General features: G+C 37.1%; 2 protein-coding genes across 2 annotated transcripts; one reads left to right on the top strand and one right to left on the bottom strand.

Moving 5' to 3' along the window:
• Positions 1 to 3,062: 3,062 nt before the first annotated feature.
• LOC117619325 (trihelix transcription factor PTL-like) lies at positions 3,063 to 5,672 on the top strand. The gene is made up of 2 exons (XM_034349249.1): positions 3,063 to 3,578; positions 4,198 to 5,672. Exons 1-2 carry the CDS (start codon positions 3,121 to 3,123, stop codon positions 5,435 to 5,437), a joined length of 1,698 nt encoding a protein of 565 aa, XP_034205140.1. The 5' UTR covers positions 3,063 to 3,120; the 3' UTR covers positions 5,438 to 5,672.
• An 11,290-nt stretch (positions 5,673 to 16,962) lies between these two features.
• LOC117619185 (putative calcium-transporting ATPase 13, plasma membrane-type) lies at positions 16,963 to 20,112 on the bottom strand. The gene has a single exon (XM_034349074.1). It carries the CDS (start codon positions 20,048 to 20,050, stop codon positions 17,009 to 17,011), a length of 3,042 nt encoding a protein of 1,013 aa, XP_034204965.1. The 5' UTR covers positions 20,051 to 20,112; the 3' UTR covers positions 16,963 to 17,008.
• Between the last annotated feature and the right edge of the window lie 4,905 nt (positions 20,113 to 25,017).

Below are 25,017 nucleotides of genomic sequence, written 5' to 3'. Positions count from 1 at the left end.
ATTTTCGGGTCGGGTTCGGGGATGGGGACGCCAATACCATCCCCTCCCCATACCCGTCGGGGATTTTTCAAGTTCAGGAATCCCCATATCCGATACCCATTTAGCCCCGAAATCTCCCTCCACTAGGGTCGGGGACCTGACTGGGCCCCGCCCCTACGGGTATTTTTGCCATCCCTATCCACAAGAGGGTTATAGGGGTCAAACGACCCCTTAAAAGCCATGGAAATAGGCTTGGAGGTCCTAGTTTTCTGGAGGTTTGACCTCTTGAGCTGCCCACCACCTATTTGATGAAAAGCCAAAGGAGGAGGAAGAGAGTTCGATGGGAAGAAGAAGAGAAGCTGCGCAGGTTTTTTTTTTTTTTTTTAATAATCGCCTAGCAAAAAAAACTCATTTTGCTTAAGATGCTTCCAATTTTTTTAAAACAAACTACGTCGTTTTGTTAAGGCATGCTGCTTGTTTTTTAAATTTTTGGTGAACCCATGCCGTATGCTTTAAAAAAACAAAAGAGCAGTAGCTCTTTACCCGACTCCACAACCCCCCCACCCCCAAAAAAAAAAAAACCCTCAATTGCCAAATTATTTCTAATTCCCACTTCCTCTCAAACCCTAAGCCCTAACCCCAACCCCCACCACCATGACCATCTCCTTCCGCCAGATGAGTTGAACTTGGGCTTCCAGAGTTGATGACAAATTGAAATCATTCAAATATATTTGACCACTCAATTCAATTATTGAAATTTTAGTGCTTTCTTGAAGTACCGTGTTCATTGATTTTGTATGACACAATTAAATGTCAAAATGGTTTCTAATTTATCTAATTTTTTGCAAGGAAGATCTATGAATGTAGACTTAAAAAATAGACGGTTTGGATCGTTGAAAAACAATTTGTAAGTGACCCTAAAGGGTGTCCCTCAAATAAATACTACAAAAAAAATGTGGCAATAGTCACCATTATTTGATAACATTTGGTGACTAATGTTGAGGTGACATTAGAAGAGAACTATTTATCAGAAAGCTAACAAGTTCGCTAATGATATGCCGACAATGGGTCATGATAAACATGATACTTATATATTCTTGCTAACTTTCCCTTACTCATTTATTTAAAGCTCATCATGTATGTAGCAGGAATACAGGGATCCTTCCTCGTTATAATTTTATTTCTTGGTTTGAAGAAGAAGAAAAAAAAAAAGTAACCACTCACCATGAATAATGTAAACTGAAGTAGCCAAATTATGTCAGAACCATCCAGCAGGAATACAAAACGTCATGCTTTACCCTGGTAAAAGCTAATATATAACTCTGAAAATACCAGTTTCCAGCTACAATAATATTACTGTGCAGGGAAGGAAAACAGTGGGAAGGCAAGAGGAGAGGCCAAGTATGGGAACAAAAAGGAAAAATCTCTCCTTTTGTCTTTTGATTATATGATTTATGAGAAAAATATATATATCCAATGATGACTTTAAAAAGAGGCCACTGTTTTCTTCCTTCGGAATCATATTAATTCTACCAGGGTTCCCTGTTCATCAAATACGTCCGTACAAAAGCAGAAATGATAAGCTGTGATGTCCAGCTGTGAGAGAAGGGACCTACAATCCCTTTTAGGCAAAGACAAATGTCCAATGCTCGCGAGAATCCATTGGCCCTAAAAATGACTTTTGCTTGATTTGTTCAAATGCGGAGTCACACTTCAATTATTCACTTGAAAGTCTGCCGGGTAGGACTTGGGGGCCTATCCATTCCATATGTGAGTGCTGAACCCTCACCTCACATGGCAAGGTTGCTCTGCATACTTTTAATCAGTAGAAGGGCTCCGTATGGATGAAGGTATTTCAAAGAAAGAATTTGAATTCGATAACAATGACAAATTTTTTATTTTTTATTTTAAAAAAAACTAGAAACATTCGATTGAATATGTATTTGAAATAACTATATGTAATACATGTGGAATTGATTTAAAATGACTTTAGAAGAGTCATTTGAATCTTAATATACGTAGTTGTAACTTTACAATTTAACCTCGTAATGTCATCTGAATTCTTAGATTTGGAATCACTCAATCTAAATGGACTCGTAGGATATTTAATTCCATGTTAAAGACATTAGCGTGTGTCATTTAGACTATTAATTAATCTACGACTTCCATCCCTGCTGTGGGATACTCTTCACAGCAATGGTCCTAGTGCGTTGAAATTAGCGTTTGAAATGTTGGGTTTTTTCCCATTATGCTTGAGTGTGATTCTCATGGTTCTCATGGCGTGGTCTTTGGCTTGCGTGAAGATGATAGGGGTGAAGCCGAGGGGAATGATGACTCAATGTCATATAATGCCTAAAACGTGTAACATGTTAGCTAATGAAATTACTCGACTTACTTGGAGTTGTAATAAGGTTAGTATCTCACATATTCATACTTCATGATTTTCCACAAAATGGTAATGAAAGGTATCACGTGTACAAATCTTTCCATTTTTCAATTCGATCCCTTCCATTCACTCGTAATGTTATGTTCCAGACAAATTAATTAAGTGATAAGAAATATCACTCGAACAATAACTTGTTAACCCATTTCCTAACAAATCAAGCTTTTTGCAGTAGTGGCTTGTAACGGAAAAAAAAAGGAAGGCTAGGCGCTTGAGCACAGTCGAAGCAAGAAGCGAGCCATGGTTAGCCGTCGCAAGCACTAAAGGTGGTAGATAGATGCCTGTGGAAAGCTAGAAGATTGAGTGATGGCCAGTCAAACCTGAAAAGGGTAAATAACCACACACGGATGATCTACTGTTTCTTTCTACGTACAGGCTGCTTCTATATATCATCCTCGTGTCTTGCCTTCCCTCTGTCACTTATATTACGTATAGTATACTGCTTTTTTCAATCTCTCTCTCTCTCTCTCTCTCTCTCTCTCTCTCTCTCTCTCTCTCTACATCCACACAGAGGTTGACAGTGATGCAAGAGTGACGAAAGTTGCGTTAGACTCGGATCCTGTCTCCAATGAAATAATAAAAAATTAAGCTCACATTCTAACTTGGTCCTCCCTTTTCATCCCAACACTATCAAAAAGCAACTCCTAAATTCTCTCTCTCTCTCTCTCTCTCTCTCTCTCGAACTTTGAGTGGTAGATATGGATGAGTATGGAGTTCCAGATCTCCGGCAGCTGATGGCCTCAAGAACCCAGTTTTGCACGACCTCACAATTCCAAGAGCCATTTTCAGCACATGGAAATCTCACAGCTCAACCTAATTACCAGCCCATGCTTGTTCCAGCTGGTGGCTTGGTTGATCATCTTCATCCTCCTCATTATTCTACTATAATCAACGGCTGTGGTGCAGCTCATCCTCCCAATAACAATGCTGCTGCCACCACTTCATCAGCTGCTGCATTGTATGGGATAGATTTGGAGCATGGACATGGATGGAATAATAATATTAATGTTGGCATGAATGCTGCTGATGGAGGAAATAATATGAATTACAGATGGCCAAGACAAGAAACTCTTACCCTTCTTGAGATTAGATCTGGTCTTGATTCCAAGTTCAAGGAGACTAATCAGAAAGGACCCTTGTGGGATGAAGTCTCTAGGTATATATATATTTATAGACTCATTTTTTATTGTTTATATATCTACCAATTTTGCTTCCTTTTTTTTCCTAGTGTTTTTGTTAACACAAAATGGAGTGTTTTCTTCTTTCTGACTTTCTCTTACATGTTATTCTTTTAATTAGACACTGACATTTCTGAGTTTAGTGCTTGAAGATTAGTCTGACAAACCATTTCAGTTAACTAAGAGACCCAGGTGTTCTTTTTCATATCCTTGTCTGGTTTTTGGTATGCAAATTGACTGGTCCAAGACCACTCTCTGCACCATCATAAATAATTTTTTTATTTTATTTTCTAGTTGAGGGGCCTTGTATCCATGCTCAATTAGGGCAATGGAATCTGATTAGCTTCAAAAAAAGGGTCACACATTCCATAGGACATCATTATAAGGGGGAAGATTTTGATTAATTTAATCATAAAGTAACTGAAATACTGAATTTGGAAAATCTAGCTGAATATAATAATCTCATTAACTTGTAGTCCTATTTAAAGGAATACTGCTAAGAAAGCACATGTGATTTACCTGTATAATTTTAAATAAAACACCTTTCTCTATTGCTAGCTATATCTTCTCCTGCTCTCTTAATTTCTTGATGTGCAGGATAATGGGTGAGGAACATGGATACCAGAGGAGTGGGAAGAAATGCAAAGAGAAGTTTGAGAACTTGTACAAGTACTACAAGAAAACAAAGGAAGGCAAAGCTGGGAGACAAGATGGGAAGCACTACAGGTTCTTTCGTCAGCTCGAAGCAATTTATGGAGATAAAACCAGCAATCAATCGTCAACTTATGGTAGATTGAACCCTCTTCTTTATCATCACACTACTCCAAATGACACTGTTAACCCTAAAAATCAAGAAGTGGTGCAAGACCAAAAGCACATCAGTTGTGAGAGCCTTAGTTTCTCCAATAACTCAACTGAATTTGATCAGACCTCATCCTCGGAGAACAATGATGATGATCTTTCAATTTCGGCCATTGATTATTTTATGATGAATCAATCAATGGGGAGCCTTAAGAATGAGAAACAAAGTTGTGCAAGGCCGGTTAATAAGAAGAGCTGGAAAGCAAAGGTGGAGGATTTTGTGAATTCACAGATTGGGAAAGTAATAAACACCCAGGAGGCTTGTATGGAGAAGATGTTAAAGAGTATTGAACATAGAGAGGAGGAGAGGATAGCTAAAGAGGAAGAATGGAGGAAGCAACAGGCGGCCAAGTTCGATCGAGAAGTGCATGAATTTTGGGCTAAGGAGAGAGCATGGGTTGAAAGCCGAGATGCTGCAATAATGGAGGCTCTAGGTACATTTTCAAGACCAGGAATTAGTAACCACGACAAGGACAAGGATGACATTTCAAAGCTTCAAATTCCTAATGATACTATTAACAGATGGACTGAACATGAGGTTGCAAGTTTAATAGAGCTGATCAGGACAAGCTTGGAACTTACAACTCAAGACTGTGGGTGTTTTAAGGAGGGCCTATGGGAGGAGATAGCTGCAAAAATGGGTTGCTTGGGCTATAGAAGAAGTGTAGGAGAGTGCAAAGAGAAATGGGAGAATATGAGTGTTTTTCCCAGAATGACAGCAGAATGTAACAAGAAGCACAAACAAGATGCCAAAGCTAACATGTACCATGGCCAAATTTCTTGTTATGAAGGCCAGCAGGAAGTTTCGAAACGACGGCCGGATGGGATGGGGCTTCAACTAATGGATGGAGGGCTATCACCCTCAAGTTCTAATATGGATGTGAGCTCCAGCTCCTTTCACGTGCAGTTTAATGGAGGAGAAAACTTATGGGACAGATATGGAACTGTGAAGCTCAGCAAGGGAAAGAACCAGTAAGTTTAGAACAAGGAATTTAAATAAAGAGAAATATTTGACTTCTCTTTATGGGTGTAAATATGTGACTTGTTAAGGTAGAGTTTTTACAATTTGTGCTTTTGTTGCTTGGGAAAGTGCTTTTCTAATTTGTCCAGGTAAGAAAGCATTGACTGGGGACTTTTATTAATTAAAAGGTAAAAATTGTAAGGATTATTTCCTCATGGTGGCCTTTTCATGGTTTGATTTGTTATCTCAATGGATTTGTTAAATAATTATGGTTTTCCTTATCCAAGCCACACACTTTGGCTTTCATATAATTTATGTGTTGTGTTGTGGAGGGATTGCAGTGGGGGAATGAGAAGGTAATTGCAGGTTTGTGAATTTAGATGGAAGACCAGCAAGTCTTCTAAGTCAAGACTACCTTTTGATTTTAGGTTTGTTTGGGAGGAGTCAAAAGTGCTTTTGACAGTATCAAAAGTGCTTCAACAATTCTCTTTTTTCTGCGACTGCAAAAGTGCTTCAATAAAATAATTGTATATTTGTAGCAGTTGAGCTAAATAGATAAGTGTTTTTGGGGTTTCAAAAGTACACTTAACAAAATGTTTCCTGGAGAGAACTGGTAGTGCTTTCCAAAAGCATTTTCAAATGGATATGCAAGAAACACTCGGGGTTTAAATGAAAAAGTTTACATGTGTTTGTACCGTAGATTGGCACAATCGATACCAACCAATCATCTCTCCCTAAAATGTTTATTGCATATATCTCGATTGTTTGGTTTACATTTCTTTAGCCATTTTTATTCTTTAAATCACAAACCTGAAACAGAGAGTAAATCAATGTTTAATTTTCGCTGCCAAAAAAAAAAAAAAACTAATCACAAACCTAGGGAAAACAACGCTTTAAGCATTCTCTGAGAAAACCCTAAGGAAAAAAGTCTTAGTCGCCGCCCCATTTGGGGTTTGGCGGCCTCCTTCCCTACCTCCTCCCCTTTTCTTTCATTCCTTCTTTTCTCCTTCCCTCCCTTTTTCCTCAAGACTGTTAGTTTATTTTGTGATGTGGAAGTAGTTGTATAGTCACCGTATTTGGCCTACGTACACAATGAGATGGCTCCCTTAGACAAAGTTTGGACCTCTAAAAAGGGAAGATGTCTGGTTACGTTAGGTTTGAGTTTAGCCAATGCGGAACTATGGGTTTTAGCCAATATGACGCTATGATTTTTTTCGGGTTGACCGGAAGATGTGGAGTGGTGGTCCTATATTTCTTAGTTTTGTTTTAGATTAATAACTTTCAGAAACCCTTTAAGAGTTTGCTGTGATTTGTTTTCTATTTAGGATTTTTATTTCTTTTTAGCTTTTGGTTTTCAATATGAATTTGCCGTTTCTACCGTTTGCACAACAAATTTGTATTGCGTGTTTGACTACATGTGCTTCTGGTTGCTGGATCAGGGATTTAGTCATTATTTGGGTTGTGCGTGATTCTCTCTAGATCAATTCAACCTGTTGTTGTGTTTAGTCATTGGATAAGATTTACCCATATCGGTACATAGTTGCTTTGTACTTTATTTTATTCATCAATAATATACTAACGTTTATTTTATTTTATTTATAAATAATAATAAAAAGCATCACATCCAAGTGACACAACAATATGAACAAAAACTCTTGCAGAAAGAAAAAAAAAAAAGTTTCAAAAACTTAGAAAATGTGTACTTAATATCTTGGGCTTCAATTTTTTGAGATAAAGACTACAGATTACATTTATAATTCCAGCACAAAGACCATCAATCATAAAAACCAATACAAATACAGATAACCAGGTAAGGTTATTATCTTGACTTCAAGTTATTACATTATGAAAGAAGTACACTAAAGTAGAATGAGAGTTTTATTATTGTGTAATAATGACTGTTCGTACACTTGAGTATTTATATCGGCACATGCTATGACTGCCACAAAAGCAAAACTAATTTAGCCAACAAAGCTAACAGACTAACACAACACTCTAGGTTGGATTGAGCAGACGTTGATCTTTTTCTTTGATGGAATCTTGATCAAATGATAGACCTGAGCCTCCTTCAATTGCCCTACTGCACAAGTCACAAAGACAAAAAAAAAACATTTTGTTTATTTACTAGGAATGAGAGAAGTCATGAATCGGAGAAATTATGAATAGTAAATATAGTAATGAAAAAGGGATCAACTACTCTTTTAATCAATCTCATTTTTTATTTTTTTTTTAGAATTAAATACATTTTTGGTCACTGAATTTTGCAAAAAATTTCAATATGATCACTGAGGAAAAAAAAAAGCCGAAATCCATGCAAATGCTATGCTCTTGCACACGATGCTCGTAGGCTAAAAATTTATGATTGGTATAGCATCAATTAAGGCTAAAAAAAAGACTCATATCAAGACAAAATATGTTCATATCTCAATAATCGGTCTTTTCAAAAACACTTCAATCATAATCCCAACCATTGTCATAGTCCCACATTCACAAAAATTCAAATTCATAACTGTCAATACATAGATTTGACCCAAAAAAAATGTTTAAAATAGAGTTTCGCATTTACATGGCTTTTGGCTAAAAAAAAAATTTTCCAGTGACTAATTGAAATTTCTTGACGAAAAACGTATGTAACCCAGCAACTTAACAAAAACTAATTGCAAGTCTATAAATTGTAAACTTTTAATAATACAATGATTAATTTGGCTAAATTTATTTCTCAAAGATCAAATTGAAATTTCGTGTAAAATTCAGTGACTAAAAATGTATTTAACCCTATTTATTATTTATGTATTAATGAACGCATGAAAAGTCGGGAATTAGAATAATTTCAATATCAATATGTTAGTAAACACATAAAAAGCAAGAATTGAAGTAAATTCAATACCATTCATGATAAGTAACATAGTATGAATAGAAAAAGAGAAATCTTAAAAATTTCTGAAAATTCGCAAGGAACTTGTAACTCAAGTGATTAAGAGCTGTGTTCGAATTCTCCTCCCTCAATATACCTGTATTATTAAAAAAATTCTAAAAATTTTACATGTTTCCGGGAATTTAATTGGTCGTACACATTAATTACCTCTCACAGTACATTGGTTTACCTTGTACCGGCAGTAAACGTCATGGATTCGTTCTTATGCCATTCTTAAATTTATTTATTGACAAAAAAAAAAAAACATATTATATTTAATGGTTGACGTGCATATATGGTTTTATAACTGAAGTGCATACGTTACCCCGAGGCGGAACACAAACGGTAAAAACCGTCCTTTTCATGGAGCTTTAATAGGAGCCCAATGTCTTCCATCAAATATCTCGAGAACCCATGTCGTGCGGCCTGAAAAACTGCTGGAGGGAAGGTAAAAGGGAAAAATGCAGAACCAGAAATGTTTTATTGTTTTGCTCTGCATGGTCTGCACATTTTTTCTATTATTGTTAGAACATGAGATATATAGTAATAAAATCAGCTTTATACGTACATTTTCAGAAGAACTGAGAGGACTTCTTTGCATGCATATATATATATATAGATATATAGATATAGTCCTTATCTCTTAGACTACAGGGATCCAAGAGATTTGTAATCACTCACTATTGGATGTAATTTCAACGGTTTACTCACTCTTGCACTCATTTTAAGAAATATTTTTTAATCATTGGATTAATATCCAATAGTGGGTAACCACAATCTCCTGTACTCCCGTAGTCCAAGAAATCGGAACTGTATATATATATATATATATATATATTAAATACAAGCAATAGTCTAAACTAGAAGGGAGGGAGAATTTCACAAACACACACAACTATGATGCCGTCGAGATTCAAACTTGAGACCTCTATGATTGAAGTAAAGGTCCTCTTTCATTGGGTTAGATCTCGTTAGCTTCTTTGCATAATTTTAAACCAATTTGTTTGCTGCAATGTGGTATGGGTTTGAAAATTTCTCCAATTTACTCCTTATGCAAAATAGGATAGAAACCTAAAAAGTTTCCGACCAAAAGAAAAAGAAACCTGAAAATTACATTTTTTTTCATATGTGGTGGAAGCTCAAAAAATGGAAAATTACAGTAAACTGTCATAAAATTAAATTAGTTAAACCGGTTCATTTAAATAACAATTCAACCCAATTCATTTAACAAATGGGGGTTATATGGGCCGTGTCGTGTTATCCATTTAATAAACAGGTTGTGTTTGAATTGGAGATTCTTGACTTGTAATACCTCAACATGATCTGAATCCGACATGACTTTGCCACCCCTAATTTCACTCCACATCATGGACATGTGTAGTTCTATTTCACTGCACATTTAGGGCCAGTTTGGCATTGCTGTGCTGTGAAAATAATCGCTGTCAGATTTGCTGTGAGAGAAATCAGCTGTGAGAGAAAGCAGTTTGGTGTTTGGTAAAATTTTTGTTAAAAGTGTTGTTGGTATTGATTTTATGCATAATCAAAAAATGATTTCCGCATAATCATTAAACCCAGCGCCTTTTCGAAACTGATTCCTGCATAATCAGAAAATGAAAGCACCTCATTAGCTGCTTTCCTTTATAGCTTTCTCTCACAGCAATTTTTAACAATAAGTGATTTTCTCATAGTTTACCAAACGGATTGGGCTTTTCAAAATTTTTAAAAAATCACTTATTACCCCAAATAAGCAATACCAAACGGGCACTTAGTAATGATTGTGGGGATTTAAAGAATATTAATATTTTAATTGAAAGATGCAAACTTTTGTAAGGGTGAGAAGCTAGGCACGGTGAGATCCACCATTTGTAGGCCACGGATATCCTTTATTGTGGCAAAGAGTTAATGACAACACCCGCATCTACCACAATTACATGTTTTATGGTCAACAGCCTTCAGCCATAGTTTGTCTGTGACGAACATGAACATAAGTCATGAGTTGTTTGTGGCTTATAATGAGGTTTTCTAGTAGTGATAATAACGTTGATTCTTCCTCCATTAACAAAGAAAAACACATTGTACAAGATCAGGATTGGACGAGTCTGGACTACTTCTTTGGATTGGACTCGCATGAATTGGAATAAACGTTAGTGATATTCTGTGTTTGGTGTAGTGTAGAACTAAGAAAAGCAAACATAAAAATAATAAAATATATTACTTTTTGAACTTTGTAAATCTATATATATAAAGCAAAATGTAGAGAATGGTAAAACATTCAAAATATCTGAAAATGTCATTGGTTTAAGAATTGAAATTATTAATTAAATGAGGATAATATGGTAAATTCACACTTTTCATATTAAAAAAATTTTAATTAAAAGAAAAATCAGATAATGAATCCTATTTTATGGAACACAACTACTCATTATCTTTTTTAATTCTAAAATAAAATTTAAAAATTTTTTATTTTAAAAAAATAAAATAAAAAACCTTTCACAAGTGTGGAAGCGCTTGCGAAGAGGCTAGTATAATTTAAATAAGGAAGATAATTAATTTAATTAAAGACGACCATAAAAAATAAAATAGAATAAAATATTGATTAATAGTGTTCATTTTATTAAGATGAAAATAAAGGAAGTTGAGGTTCTACCCTCAAATTAATTGGCAATGGGGTCGTAGCCCAACTCCTTATAACCCCATATTAGATCTCTTAACTTTTCAATGTGAGACAAACACTCTCAATAGAAAATTCAATCAAGCAAGTCAGTTGATGTAGGGGCATACATAAATGATGCAAGAAACTTCATTGCAGCTTGACACAAACAGCCCACATGGCCAATTTGACATCACAGTTTGGAGTAGTTTAGTTGTCTCGTACTAGCTAGTAGTATAATTATCTATCTAAAAACCAATTTGGTATGGTGTTTCCTTTAATAATAAATTAAACAAATATACCATAAATTTAAACATATTAAATTTAAAAAAACCTCTAAAAGAGAGAGAAAGCTTTAGATTCGAGGAGTTTCCCCTGGAGCTTTAGATTCGAGGAGTTTCCCCCTGGATCCCATCATATCCTCATTGTTCTCCTTTTTTTGGGTGATCTATGTCGATATGCTATTTGTTTGAAAGGTTGGCACGCATCTAGGTTGGCTTTGGATTTGTCTCATCTTACGGGGGTTGTTCTTTGATTGCTTGGTCATGGTAGATTTATTGTAAATTGGTGTGTTGGAGCCATGGAGTGAGAATGTGGCACTCTCTATGTGATGTCCCAAAGCTAGATTAGCGGTGTTTGTTCTTCCCTTTGTCTGTGTTGTTTTAGTATTTTAGTTTTGGTTTAGTTTTTTCAATAAAGTCCAGAAACTCTATTATTTTTCTATGTTGTTTTTATCTCATAATTCTGGAAAACTTAATTGATTACGTTGGGTAGTAGTCTCTTTAGGAGAGTCATGTCGACTAGCGGCCAGTTTTGTTCTTGATGTTGGACTAGATTCGAAGAAATTATGGCAATAAGGGTGTATAGAAAAGTTATTTTCGAGAGTGATTCTCTACTAATCATTTCAGCTCTTTGGCTAGCTTAGGTTACTGTCTTTGTCCTTTGTATATTCTTTTTTCCTGGTGATTTAATAAATTTCTATTGCTTTTAAAAAAAACAAAAAACAAATATAAAATAGTTGTTGGGATAAAATATAATCGTAAGTTGGTGATAATCAATACGAAATACTATAATAAAAATGGCGGTTTGGTTTGATTTAAATGTTTTTCAAATAGGCCCAACCAAACTAAACCAAACCACACCAAACTAATTAAGGTTTGATTTAATTTGGTACAAAATTACACTTGTAGGTAAAAATTCGACCAAACTCTTTGAACTTGTTTGATTTGACCAGTTGAAAGGCTCGAGCTGTTTTTTGCATATCCGTCACTAAAACCTATACTTTTAAAGTAAAAGTCACTTTCAGTCCTTGTAATTTGTCGAATTTTCCACTATTGTCCATGTGGTTTCGATTATGGAAATTTCACCCTTATAGTTTTATATCGTCGCAATTCAAGGACGACACATTCAAATTTCTGTCCAATTTTGTGATGCAGCAAGTACGTATGGCCGACATAGAGTGGTATTTTGGATAGAATTTTGTATAGAAATAGAAGGAAGTTGACCGAATTTGTAACGTGTCCTTGAATTGCGAGGCATTTAAAACTATAGAGAAAAAATTAATAAAATTAAAACTATGGAGACTAAAGTGATAACACCAAATCCTCATACATTTTCTTCTTCTTCTAATATTATTCACTTTCTACACAAAATTTTATTCACTTTCAATTTTCATTCTTATTCACCATCTTATGACATCTTCCATCAAACCCGGAGGGACGTGGACAACCATGGAAGATGTTTTGTTGTATGACTATTGGGTCCAAGTTGGTCATTGTCCGATTACGGGTGACTTGTGAACCACGATGGCGGCCTTGACTTGATAGATCGAGCATCTCCTCATGTCTGACATTGAGAGTGGAGTATAAAATCTAAAACCTGATAAATGAAAGGATGGAGAAGATATGGTGTGAGAGGTATGAGTTGAGCCTCTAGTTTTATATAGAGATTTATAAGATAGAGATGACATATGGCCCGATTTTAGAATGTGAAAATCTTATCTAAAATATGAGATTTGTATTTTATAATAAATATCAACACGTGGCACTCGAGAATCTTATCCGAAAATCTTATCTAATGTAACACCCCGACTCCAAATTTAATGTTTATTTTAATCAATTTAATAAAAATTACGAATTTACCCTTGGGGTAGGGGTAAATTGGTCACTTTCTTATCAGGAAGGATTTTGGGACCACGAGTGGTATTTTTGAGTAGGTGGTACCGAGACGAATTCGTAGACAGGCGGTAGGCTTGAATCGGAGTTGTAACAAAAAAGTTACGGGCAAAACACTTCCAGTGGCCAACTTGTAATTATTTCAAAAAGTTTGGTAAAAATCAGATTTTCACCTCAGCTCTCTCCCTCTCGCGCGCGACACTCTCTCTCCTCAGTCTCTCTCTCTCCCCGACGTCAACTCTCTCTCTCCTCGGTTCTTTCAGTTCCGGCCACGGCAGGACCCGAGACCGGTCCCGTTTGACTCGCCTCGACGTCCCGATCAAGCCTAGGCCGTTTTCCCCGTCGGAAACCACGAACTCCGGCCGCGAGCTCGACTGGTTCGAACCGGAGCTTGCTCGCCGTCGCGCCGTCTCCTCTGCCGCCCAAACTCGGTGATTGAGGTATGGTTTCTCCTCCTTTTTACGAGTTCTAGCTGATGTTGGTATAGGTTTGGATCGATTGTGAGTGTAGAAAACCGATTAGGAAAACCTAGGGTTTGGGCCGAATTTCAAAATGAAATTCCGGCCAGTTGCCGCCCGAATTGGGCCTTCCCGTAGTTGAAGAAAGTGATCCTGACCTCGAGTAGAAGCTAGGGTAGGAAGGGTGAGCTCGGGTGTGGAGTTTTTCCGTCGCCGGAAATTACTCTACACACCCACGCGCTGCCGGCTAGTGTGGCGGCGCGTGGGCAAGTCTGGTGAGGCTGCTAATTAACCCGATGAGATCCTTAGGTTGTCACGAGCGTGTAGGAATTCGCGGATCTCAATTCGGATGTCGTTTGACTATCGAACGGATTTTCGCATATTGTGCGTTATCCGGGTTCGATAGGTTTCGACCGTTAGATCTTTCTCGAAGTAAAATATGTTGTTCTAGGAATTCCTAGGACCGTATGGGACTTCACGGATTATGAATCGGAACCCCGGATGTTCCGATTCAAAAATGCAAAGTTTGCGGGTTAGCGATAACCGTAAAATCGTGAACGATTCCTAAACCTGTAATCGGACCTTAGGATACCTTCTTCAACGTGCACGTATGGGGAATTTGGGGAATTAATCATTTAATTTGTGATTTCCGTTTCGACGTAATTCTATATTAATTAACGGTTCGTATCTCGAAATAGGTGTTTCGACTGCACGTACTCAGCAGGCAGGACCCTCACGTGGTCAGGCAGCGTGGGATTATCTGTGAGTGGACTTTGTTTTAATCATATGCATGGTTTTAATTGATGAAAGATTTTGCATAATGTTTTAATGGTTTATGGAATTTATATATTATATTCATGAAATGATTTTGATGGTCGTATAGTATTTGGCATTACATTGTGAGTTTGGTATTTTGGGTTTTTTGAGAGTGCATTTATATGGAGAGTGGGGAGGTATAATTATATATTCGCTATAGATGAGATATTGGGGTAGTTGGAGGTTGATGTGGAAGAATGTGGTTGTGGAGAGAAATTGTGTGATTACACTACGTAAGTACCTTCCCCAGTTACTAGTCTCACTCGCGGCGTTGGATGTTCCGGCGTGTGAGACACTTTCCATATGCGGCGTTGGATGTTCCGGCGTATGGAAAGACTTTGCATAGAGTTTAGGGTCATCACCATGGCGTTGGATGTTCCGGTGTGTGATGACCCAGTCTGCGCGCGTAGGACATAGTTTGGAAGCTACACATGGCGTTGGATGTTCCGGTGTGGGAGCTTTGGAGTTTCGTCCCCCGGTTGGACCGCTCATCCCTAGACGCAGGATAGCACCTGGAAATCCTGCGGACTAGTCAAACGATCCCCCAGTTGGATTGTTTTCCCGGTACCTAGGTAGTGTGTTGAGTATATCGTATATCGTATAGCTATTTATTTTATATATTTATAGGTATACTTATATGGATATGTATGGTTGAGTGTGTAAGGAATTAGTAGCTTGACAGGAGTGGTAAGATTGAGAGTATGGGGATTCTTTTTGAAGGAGATAACTGGTGTTTTTGAAATGTTTAAATGAATTAAGTTTTGAGTAATTATTTATTGTTGCGTGAACCTGCATGCCCTGAGCATTATTTTTTACATGGTGGGGTTACTATGTTGTTTTTAACTGCAAATCTGGTTTTTGTCCACTCACATATTTTCTGTTTTGCGCCCCCCAGCCAGTAGTCGCTCCAGGAAGCGTGCAAGTGGTGTACGAAGCTCAATCTGTGCATCTTTCTAGTTAGGAACTGAGTAATTTCTTCTACTCAACTGTTCTTGTAATCTAAATTCAGTAGATGCTCTGTATCGCCCTTGATAGATTTTACTTGTGAGGCCGGAGGCCACTTTAGCGACTTGTAAAATTGTGAAATTTTTTTACAAAAAAAAAAAAAGTGAATAGCATTTGCTCTTTGCCATGGCAATGAGTGGAAACATACTTTGCTTCCCCTTATCCTTTGCTATAACAAATGGGTGAAAGTGCTCTAAATACAAAATGGACCACAAGGGCCCATGGCGGTGGGAATCTGGGAAGATAACATTTGATTCACGGTACAAATTGGCAGCTGAAACCAAAATCGAAGGTTTGCCCTAACTTTTCTTTATTCTCTCTTTTACTCTGTTTGTGTAGAAGTTCCGATTTTACATTGCTCCTTGTGAATGGGAATCTAAAATGCTATGCATATCTTTAGCGGCAAAAGGAGATTGAATTTCAAAATGCAAATAAAATTTGTAGCAGTTAAGAAGGAGAATAACCAAATAATTATTCTATTAAAGTAGTTCCAACACAGTAATGGGTTCTTTTTTCACACGCATCAGAACCATGTTAAAACTTTACCAAATGTTATATAATGTGAAAGATGTTGATTGGTTACAAGGAAAATCAGAGAAAGTAGTTAAATTTCTCTGTTACTGTCTTTGAAGTTAACTTCAGGTATTTTCTGTTTATTTTTTTAGGGGTGGGAAGTAGGGGTGGGGTCAAGAATTACAAATCTTTCACAACAATATCCAGAAGTGTGAGACTATAATTATGTTAGAGCTAAATTGGAAAATCTGATTTAAATTGCATAAAACTCTTAGCTAGGGAAGCTTCAAAATCGCTGGCTGGAAACAGATATGCGCAGCTCAGCAATGCGAATTTGACATTCGATATGAACCACGAACAGCGGACAAAAAAAGATCATGCACTAGAGAGCTTTAGCAGCCATGTTCTAAATTGTTCAAAACTGAACCAATTGCGTCCTTCAAGTCATTGTGGTTAATATTTTCAGGGATGAATATAGTAGTAGTATTACAAATTACAATGACTATATATTCGAATTCTGCTGCTTCTGTGTGCAATGGCAAAATGCTAGCAACTGGTATAGCACAACTCGAAATGGTTAATTCATATACCTTACCTGAAAACCTTAGGTTAAGCTGATTATATATTTTTCATTCAATTGAGTGTTCTGCATCAGATTGTTGGCCGGAAAAGATATAATGATCAACGGAACAAGTCATTCTTTTTCTTGGCTTTGTTATTGCTTTGATTGTTTCCTTTTTCTTGATAGGAATTACTCCTTTGATTGTAATGTAGCAAACAAAAGGGCTGAAGCAAGAATTGTTACTTTCTTTTACTGCGTCAGTGTGATAAAAAAGGGAAAAGAAGAAGAAGAGAATTGCATCATTGAGCTGAAGATGTTATAACTAGTTACATCATCATTTACCAATATATCTAATCCTGGATTGAGAAAATGTCTTTGAGAAACTACTGTAAAAAAAGAAGGAAAAAAAAATTGAATAGTAAAAGAGCAACAAAAGAATTAGTCTGTTTCTATCTGTTTGACAATTTTTCAGGAATTATATGCCTTGGAACCTGCTATCCAGAAACAGGAACGTACTTAACAAGCCAACCAATCGGCCAAGACATCGCTGCAATCCCAATGCAAGCACCCCATTGCCCCCAATTCAGCCTCTTAGTACTTGCAAACTTCGTCAGAAGTTCAACCATCACTATTTGAAGAACTGCAGTGATGCCAATTATTGCTAAGAACAACTTGTTCTTGAGTAACCCCTTGAATATGTTCTTCTTCTCCATGTTCCTGGCATTGAACTCATTGAAGACTTGGCAAAAAACAAAAGTGTTGAAGATAAGGGTATTCTTGGCCTTCTCATCCACGCCAAAGATGGATCTTCCCTTAAACTGTAGAGTCAGCAAGATGGTGATCTGATACAAAGCCTGAGATAAGAGGTTTCTCCACATGACTCTGGTTATGAGTGGCTCCGTTCGACCCACTGGTTTCTTGTCCATGAGTTCGTTGGTTGGTTGTTCAGTGGCCAAAGCTAAAGCCCCCAATGTATCCATTATAAGGTTCACCCACAGCAACTGGACAGCAGTCAGTGGAACTTTGCCAGACGAAACAGCGGCAACAAAGTTGATCACAAGGGCAGCAACATTTACTGTGAGCTGGAACTGAAGGAACTTTTGAATATTGTTATAAACACACCTGCCCCATCGCAGAACAGTCACCACAGAAGTGAAGTTATCATCTAAGATCACAATGTCTGAGCTCTCCTTTGCAACTTCAGTGCCTTGGATCCCCATTGAAAGCCCAATATCTGCTTCCTTTAGGGCAGGTGCATCATTCGTGCCATCTCCCGTCACTGCAACCACATGGCCTTTCTGCTTCAAGTACTGTACCATCTTTAGCTTATCAAATGGTGACGATCTTGCCATCACGCGAATCTTATCGATCCTTTCCATTGTCTCTTCAGGTGAGTAATTTCGAAATTGGACACCTTCTACAACTGCATCATCCTCCAGATCCTCCTCTGGTTTCAGTATCCCACATTCAACAGCTATAGCTTTTGCAGTATGCACATTGTCACCGGTTATCATCTTAATTTTCACTCCAGCAGCTCTGCAAGCGTCTACTGCTGTTCGAACTCCAGGTCTGCACGGATCCTTCAAACCCACAAGACCCAACAATGTCAGCCCACTTTCTTCAAGCTTCTCATGACCCTGACTGCCATTCTCTTCTTCAGAAATTTTATGAGCAAAGGCAATGCACCGCAAGCTTTTGGCTGCCATGTTCTGAATAATTGACTCAACATGCAATCTTTCTTCATCACTGATGGCTCTCAATTTTCCAGTCTTGTCATAATAATTTGAGCACAAGGCCAGTATCATCTCAGCTGCTCCTTTCCAGTGGGTTTCAGTTGCCTTTTCACCGTTCCTCCTCATCAAAACACCGCTTCTCTTTTTCTCCGAATTGAAAGTTTCAACATGGATTATCTGACAGCCTTGTTTCACTTCTTCAGAATTCATTCCCAAATCAAACACAGCCCAAGAAAGTATTGCTTTCTCAGTTGGGCTACCAGAAATCTCAGGGATGGATGAAGAATTCGGTATACAAACACTGCCAGTTGTGTTTAAGCCTACAGCCTGATGGAGTAATTGCAGAATGGGTTGTGTTATCTCTGACTGATTCTCTTCTGTCATTGCTTCTGGACCAAGCCAAAACTCTGTAACCTTCATCTCATTCATGGTAAGAGTGCCTGTTTTGTCAGTGCAGATGGTTGTGGCTGATCCCATCGTCTCACATGCAGAGAGCCTTCGAACCAAGGCGTTGTCATTCATCATCTTCTTCATTGAATACGCAAGAGTCAAGGTAACGGCCAGGGGCAAACCTTCAGGAATAGCCACAACAACAATTGTGATTGCTGCAGCTAAAATATCCAGAGCAGAATTCACTACATCATCGAACTTTGTCTTGCCTCCATAGAATTCTCTGTTCCCCTTGTCATCTGTGGTGTGTCCGGTGAAATAACGAATCAGCGAAACCGCAAGAACAAGCACAGCCACTGCCAAACCAACCTTCCCAATATAAGATGTAAGCTTGTCAAGCCGTGCCTGTAAAGGTGTCTGCTCATCTAAATCCCGACTTATTGAGCTCATCATCTCGCCCCAGGCTGTGTTCATGCCCACAGAGGTGACAAGCATCAAACCAAACCCATCTGTCACCTTTGTGCCAGATAACAGAAAGGGATGGTTTCCACTATTGATCTCAATGTGTTCGCTTTCCCCTGTCATGCTGGATTCGTCCACCTTCAATGAATGCCCTTCCATAAACACCCCATCTGCCGGAACCTGATCCCCAATCTTCAGGCAAACAAGATCACCCACAACAATATCAAATATAGATATGGGACGGCGTTGTCCAGCTCTCACAATTTCAACACTTATGTCACTACTCTTGGTCGAAAGCTTATCAAATTGCCTCGACTGCTTGAAGTTCGAGACAGCAGTGACAATAACGACTAACAAGACAGCAAGAACAATGCTACCACCATCATACCAACCGTTTTTCAAGCCATGCTTTTGAATTCCAAACCCTAGAGAGAGTATAGCACATACCAGAAGTATTATGATGGTTGTGTCCTTGAATGCTTCAATGAAAAAACTCATGAAGCGTTTTGCAGGCGGCTTCTGAAACACATTGGCTCCAAAAACATCTTTCCTATGCATCAAATCAGCCTCTCCCCCGCCAATTCCCCCCTTCACATCAGTTCCAAGAGTAGAAGCCAAATCTTTAACTCCTCCAAATTGACTCAAAAGATCAAGGTTCTTGTCCTTCACCATATCAGTAAGCGCCTTCTGATCAAGATCAAGCAAAGAACGACTGCTCTCGCCTGCACTATCGTCTTCGTTGCTGGGTACATCAATGGATATGTAAGAGATGGATCGAGGTACTTGGCCCTTGTCATAAATTACTTTCTTGGCAAGTGTATTAAGAGCCCTGGTGAAGGATATGACCGTCAAGGCCAACCTCCACCTCTGCTTGTGCGTTTTCGGTTCTGTTGGTGCACGTTCTTCAGCATTAAAAGCCTGTTCAGCGGGTTTTCGTGACCTCCGAGACATGGCAATGGACAACTGCGAGTTGATGAAGATCAATAAACAGGAAAGCAAACTAAAGTTTAGCCAAAAAACGAAGGGTTTAATGAGTGTTAATATTCGAGGAAGAGAGAATTCGTATAGGATATATATACAGGACGGTCGCTTCAAATTCAGGAAGGAGGGAAGAAAGTTCACTGTAGCTTCCCGGTAATTGACTGCATTTATTACTCCTACCAGAAAGACTAACCTTTTTTTTCCCTTTTCCTGATGGAGAAAAAAAATTTGCTTCTTTCCCGTTTGTTTTTCCTTATTTCCTGTTTCATAACTTACATGTAGCTTCTTCCTTCTTTTTTTTTGGATTACATACTAATCCGATTGGATTGGATTGAGGAAAGTTTAGATTTCGGATTTATGCTGAAGTTGTTTATTTTACTATATAGAATTGGAGTAGGAGTAATATTAATTCCTTATAAGTTGTTTACTAAATTCACAAGAATTGGAATTGAAACCAAATTGATTACTAAACTACCCTCTTTGTTCGGTTCAAGTAGATGGAAAATTTTAAAATTTTAAAATTGTGTGATGATATAATGGATAAAAAATATGAATTCCTAATGGGTTAGTTCTCTAGGATTTAGAATACTACCTCTCCCACCCAAGAGTTCCTGATTTTATTTGAGTAACACTCACATTTTTTATTCTTCCACGTGAAATAAACATAGGAGTATTCGTAATAGGAATTCAACTCCTCATTTTGATTCCAATTATGGATTATTAAACATGTCAATGACTTCTTGAAACCTTCCATGGAGCTTCATATATTGATTTTGCAAATCGCATGACATAATATGCATTTATTAATTAATTGGGAGATTCACTATTATACCAAATATAGGAGCCCAAATTATATATATAACCCTATATGAAATGGACTTTAGAAACATACCTAAAGCCTATTTACAACATAACAAGGTGGCTTTTAATTTCTTATAAATTACAAAACTGTCATCAATTTTTTAAAACAAGCTTAACACCAAAACCTCGTAAAAATACATAAAACACTCAATAGGTCATCAAAGTAATTTAATAATCAAAGTTAAATTTAATAAGGCCAGCTGTCATTTTTTGAGTTTGTTTATAGAAATTAAATGGTGTAGAATTTATTTATGTTATTAGTGCTAAGAATAAGTATATGACCAGATATCTCTTATTACTTTGACAAAAGTCTTGCAATCAATGATTTCACATAAATCTTAAATGCATAATTTGACTTCTAAACTGACGTGATTGTGATATCATTAAATGCAATATCATTGAAAGTTTTATTAGTAAAAGATTTACTTTTTTTACTTAAATTCTTATATAAATCAAAGTATATGTGTATGTGCACACGCAAGATTAATATTATAATTAAGGAAAATGTGTTTTTGTTTTAAATTTTTTTATTGTTGTTTATTGCAAATCACTCCTAAAAGGTTCCACATGAGTCATGACAAATGAGTGTAGCAGATGAGATTGATCATGCCAATTTCATGGCAAGCATCACACACCATGCACCTATATTGGCATGCAGCCTACATGGTTTCTTTTTTTCTTTTTTCTTGGTCAAAATGCAGAGCATGGTTGCTGCGTTTATTGGCAGAGTGTCTATCTTGATCATAAAGAGGGGCTTATTTATTTATTTATTTATAAATTGTGTCAATCCATACTCGTTGCCTTGTAAGCTTGAAGAAAATCATAATGATGAGATGTGAATGGAATCAAGGAAGCTAGCTACACTTACAAACTTTTTTTTTTTCAAAATTTTTTTCCCAACCAAAAGCACTATCACACTAGGTTCTACAATATGAAGGAAAAAAATTCACTACGGGGCTAGAAGCCCCCGAAAAAAACAACCTAGCAATAACAAATCTAGGCATGAAAACGCCAACTCAACGTTCACGAATTTCTTACGACAAATGAGACAAGAACACGTGTACAAAATAATACTTGTATTGATGAAATTTAGGATTACAATCTCTGTATTGAATCCTCTAATTCGATCTCCAAAGTGTTTAAAGAAAATTTGTATTTGATACAAGGGTCGTAGAGACTTGATCTTGACAAATGGGTAGCACAAGGCTTGTTTGGTGTTTGGATTTTTCTAGGGTGGAGGACCGGCATGTGTTTGTTGTGCTTAGTGGCTCTTCCAAAGTGAGGTGAAGAATGCAGAGAGTTTTCTGTTTCATCTGAATACTTGGTTTGTCTAAGCCCCTCTCCTTCGTCTTGAGGCCTCCTATTTATAGGCTCCTGCAGGATGCTTGACCTAAATAGCTTTCCTTCTTTAGGACCTTACTTTGTGTGATTTTGATTTGATTTAAAATCAATTCCGATAATTTGGCAATTTAACAAATTATCTTCGATTGATTGACTTGATTAATATTTGATTTAAATTAGAGTCAATCACATGAGATTCTTCCCTTTAATTTTGTCTTCACTTTGAATCGTTTGATGCACTTCGCCAGATGTATGTAGACACGTGTCACCTTTGACAACTAACCCAATTTTGATGAGTCATACGCCACATGAGTGAATTGTGAGGCCCACAATTTAATCAACCAAACCCTAATTATTTTCTTACTTAGTGGAATTTAATTCACCAAAATTTCCATGACTACAAATGCCCCCACTTCAAGGTGCGTCGTAGATGCGTACGTATCGAAGTTGTGACTTGAAGTCCCTCTTGATGGCGAATGCATTTAAATGCTGACGTGGCAAATATGGACTCCATTTTTAATGACATGGATCCCTAATGGACAAAATAAATAATAAAAAATTATCTACTTTTAAAATATTAAAATCACTATTAAATTTTTTTTAAAATGAAAAAAAAAAAAAAAAAAACCTCTCTCCTCTCCTCCTAGCCCCCAGCCACCCTAACCACCACCAAAGCTTACTCAGGCCACCCACCCCAACCTAGAAAAATAAAAAATAAATAAAAAACCCTACCCATATCCAACAGTCAAATTGAATTCCTCATCAAATAGATAATTTTATCAGATCTATTAAAAATATTTCGACTTTTTCAAATCCAGTATTTGAAGACCCAACTGAAGATCTAATCCAGTTCTTCTTGTTGGTTATGTTTTGGAAATTGGAAGGAAGAATCATAGAGGAGACGAGAGGGGCTGGGGAAGCCACTTGGGCTGGTGTTGTTGGGAAAGTTGGATCTAGGTAGGTTTTTATTATTATTATTATTTTTCATTTAATATGTTTAATTTTTAAAAATAATTTAAACAATAAATTAATTTATTATTATTTGTTTTGTCCACGAGGAATCCATGTCATTAAAAAATGGAGCCCACATTCGCCACGTCAGCATTTAACAAATTCACTAACGGTTTGACTAACGGAGGAGGCAATTTGTACAGCCAGTCTTAGCAATTCGAGTACCATAATTTAGACAATAAAATCTAAAATCCTTTCATCTTGCAGGATAACCAATAAAATAGCAGCTAATCGTTTTAGGATCGAGCTTCTTCTCTTAAGGGCTATAGATTCTAGCTTCAGCCTTGCAACCCCATACATGAAGATGTCGCAAATAAGGTTTTCTGGTAGTCTAAATTTCGAAAGGTGTCTTAGGCACAGACTTGCTGGGGCACTTTATTCAGTATGTAGTTTGCTGTTTTGATCGCCTCTCTCCATAGATGCATAGGCAAATCAGTTTTGGAAATTATGCTATGAACCATGTCCTTTAAAGTCTGATTTCTTCTCTCATCCACACCATTCTGTTGCGAAGTTCCTAGCTTTGTGTACTGAGCAACTATTCCATTATCTTATAGATACCTAGCAAAAAGTCTATCACGTCATCTCCTTCATCAAAACGTCCATAATATTCACCTATCTATCTAACCTCACAATTTTGATCTTTTTCTCAAGTTGCCTTTCAACTTCAGTTTGAAAATTTTTGAACATCTCAAAGGCTTGAGATTTTTCTGCTATGAGGTATAGATAACCAAAACGAGAATGGTCATCTATAAAAGTGATTTATTTTGATGAGGGAATGGTCCACAAATATCTGTGTGGATGATCTATAAAAGATCACTACTGCGAATTGCACCTTTCTTTTTAGTCTTATTAAGTTTTCCTTTAACACATTCGATACAAATCTCGTCACCATTAAAGGTCAGTGGTGACAAGACTTGTTTTTAAACAAGAATTTTCATTCATTCTTTTGAAATGTGCGCTAAACATCTCTGCCATAACCTAGTGGATGTTCCTTCACTTCCAATCCTTTTCTCACTCGATTCAGCCATTAAAACTTCACCATCTTTATTGTAATTGAGACAGTATAATCAATTTGAGAGAAAACCAGTAGCAAGAACAACAAAATTTTGAGATAATGCGAAAACCATCTTTATTAAATTCAAAAAACAAAACCAAGTCTCGATAATCTTCAAATAGAAAAAAAAAAAAAATTTCTTCTTCATTTAGGGTACTAAACCAACATCATCTAACTCAAAAACAAATCTTGATTCCAAACTTCAAGTTAACTAATCCAATGGCTTCCACATCTACTTATTCTCCATTCCCCACGAACACTTTAATTTCATGCTTTCTTGGCTCCCTCCTTGTCACAAAGCGTTGTCATAAAAGTGTTGATCTCTCTAGTAGGGAATGGGTCAAGTACCACTATCTTCCTGCTAGTGGTGGTATCGAAAATCTCAACAGGTGATTCAAAATGGGGCATAGGTTTCACAGACTGCATTAAGAGATTCTTGTATCAAAGTAGCTTATTGATGTTTCGTTCTTCCCATAAGTGCATACACCGAGCTTTACAGCAATCTTGAGACTGTCCTTTGTAGCCGTGTACTTCCTTATGGGTCTTCCATAAAGTCGACGTCGTCGCTGCGCCTCAACCTTTTTTCGCTCCAATTCATCTTCGTTCCATTTCTTAGTTAGCTTTATTATATTCTTTACTAGAATTCCATTCGTGATAAGTTAACACGAGT

The sequence above is a fragment of the Prunus dulcis genome, chromosome 2 (assembly GCF_902201215.1).
Source record: "Prunus dulcis chromosome 2, ALMONDv2, whole genome shotgun sequence".
In the NCBI taxonomy this organism is placed as follows: domain Eukaryota; kingdom Viridiplantae; phylum Streptophyta; class Magnoliopsida; order Rosales; family Rosaceae; genus Prunus; species Prunus dulcis.
Note: the sequence above shows the minus strand (reverse complement) of the source record. Positions and strands in the feature narration are given on the sequence as shown.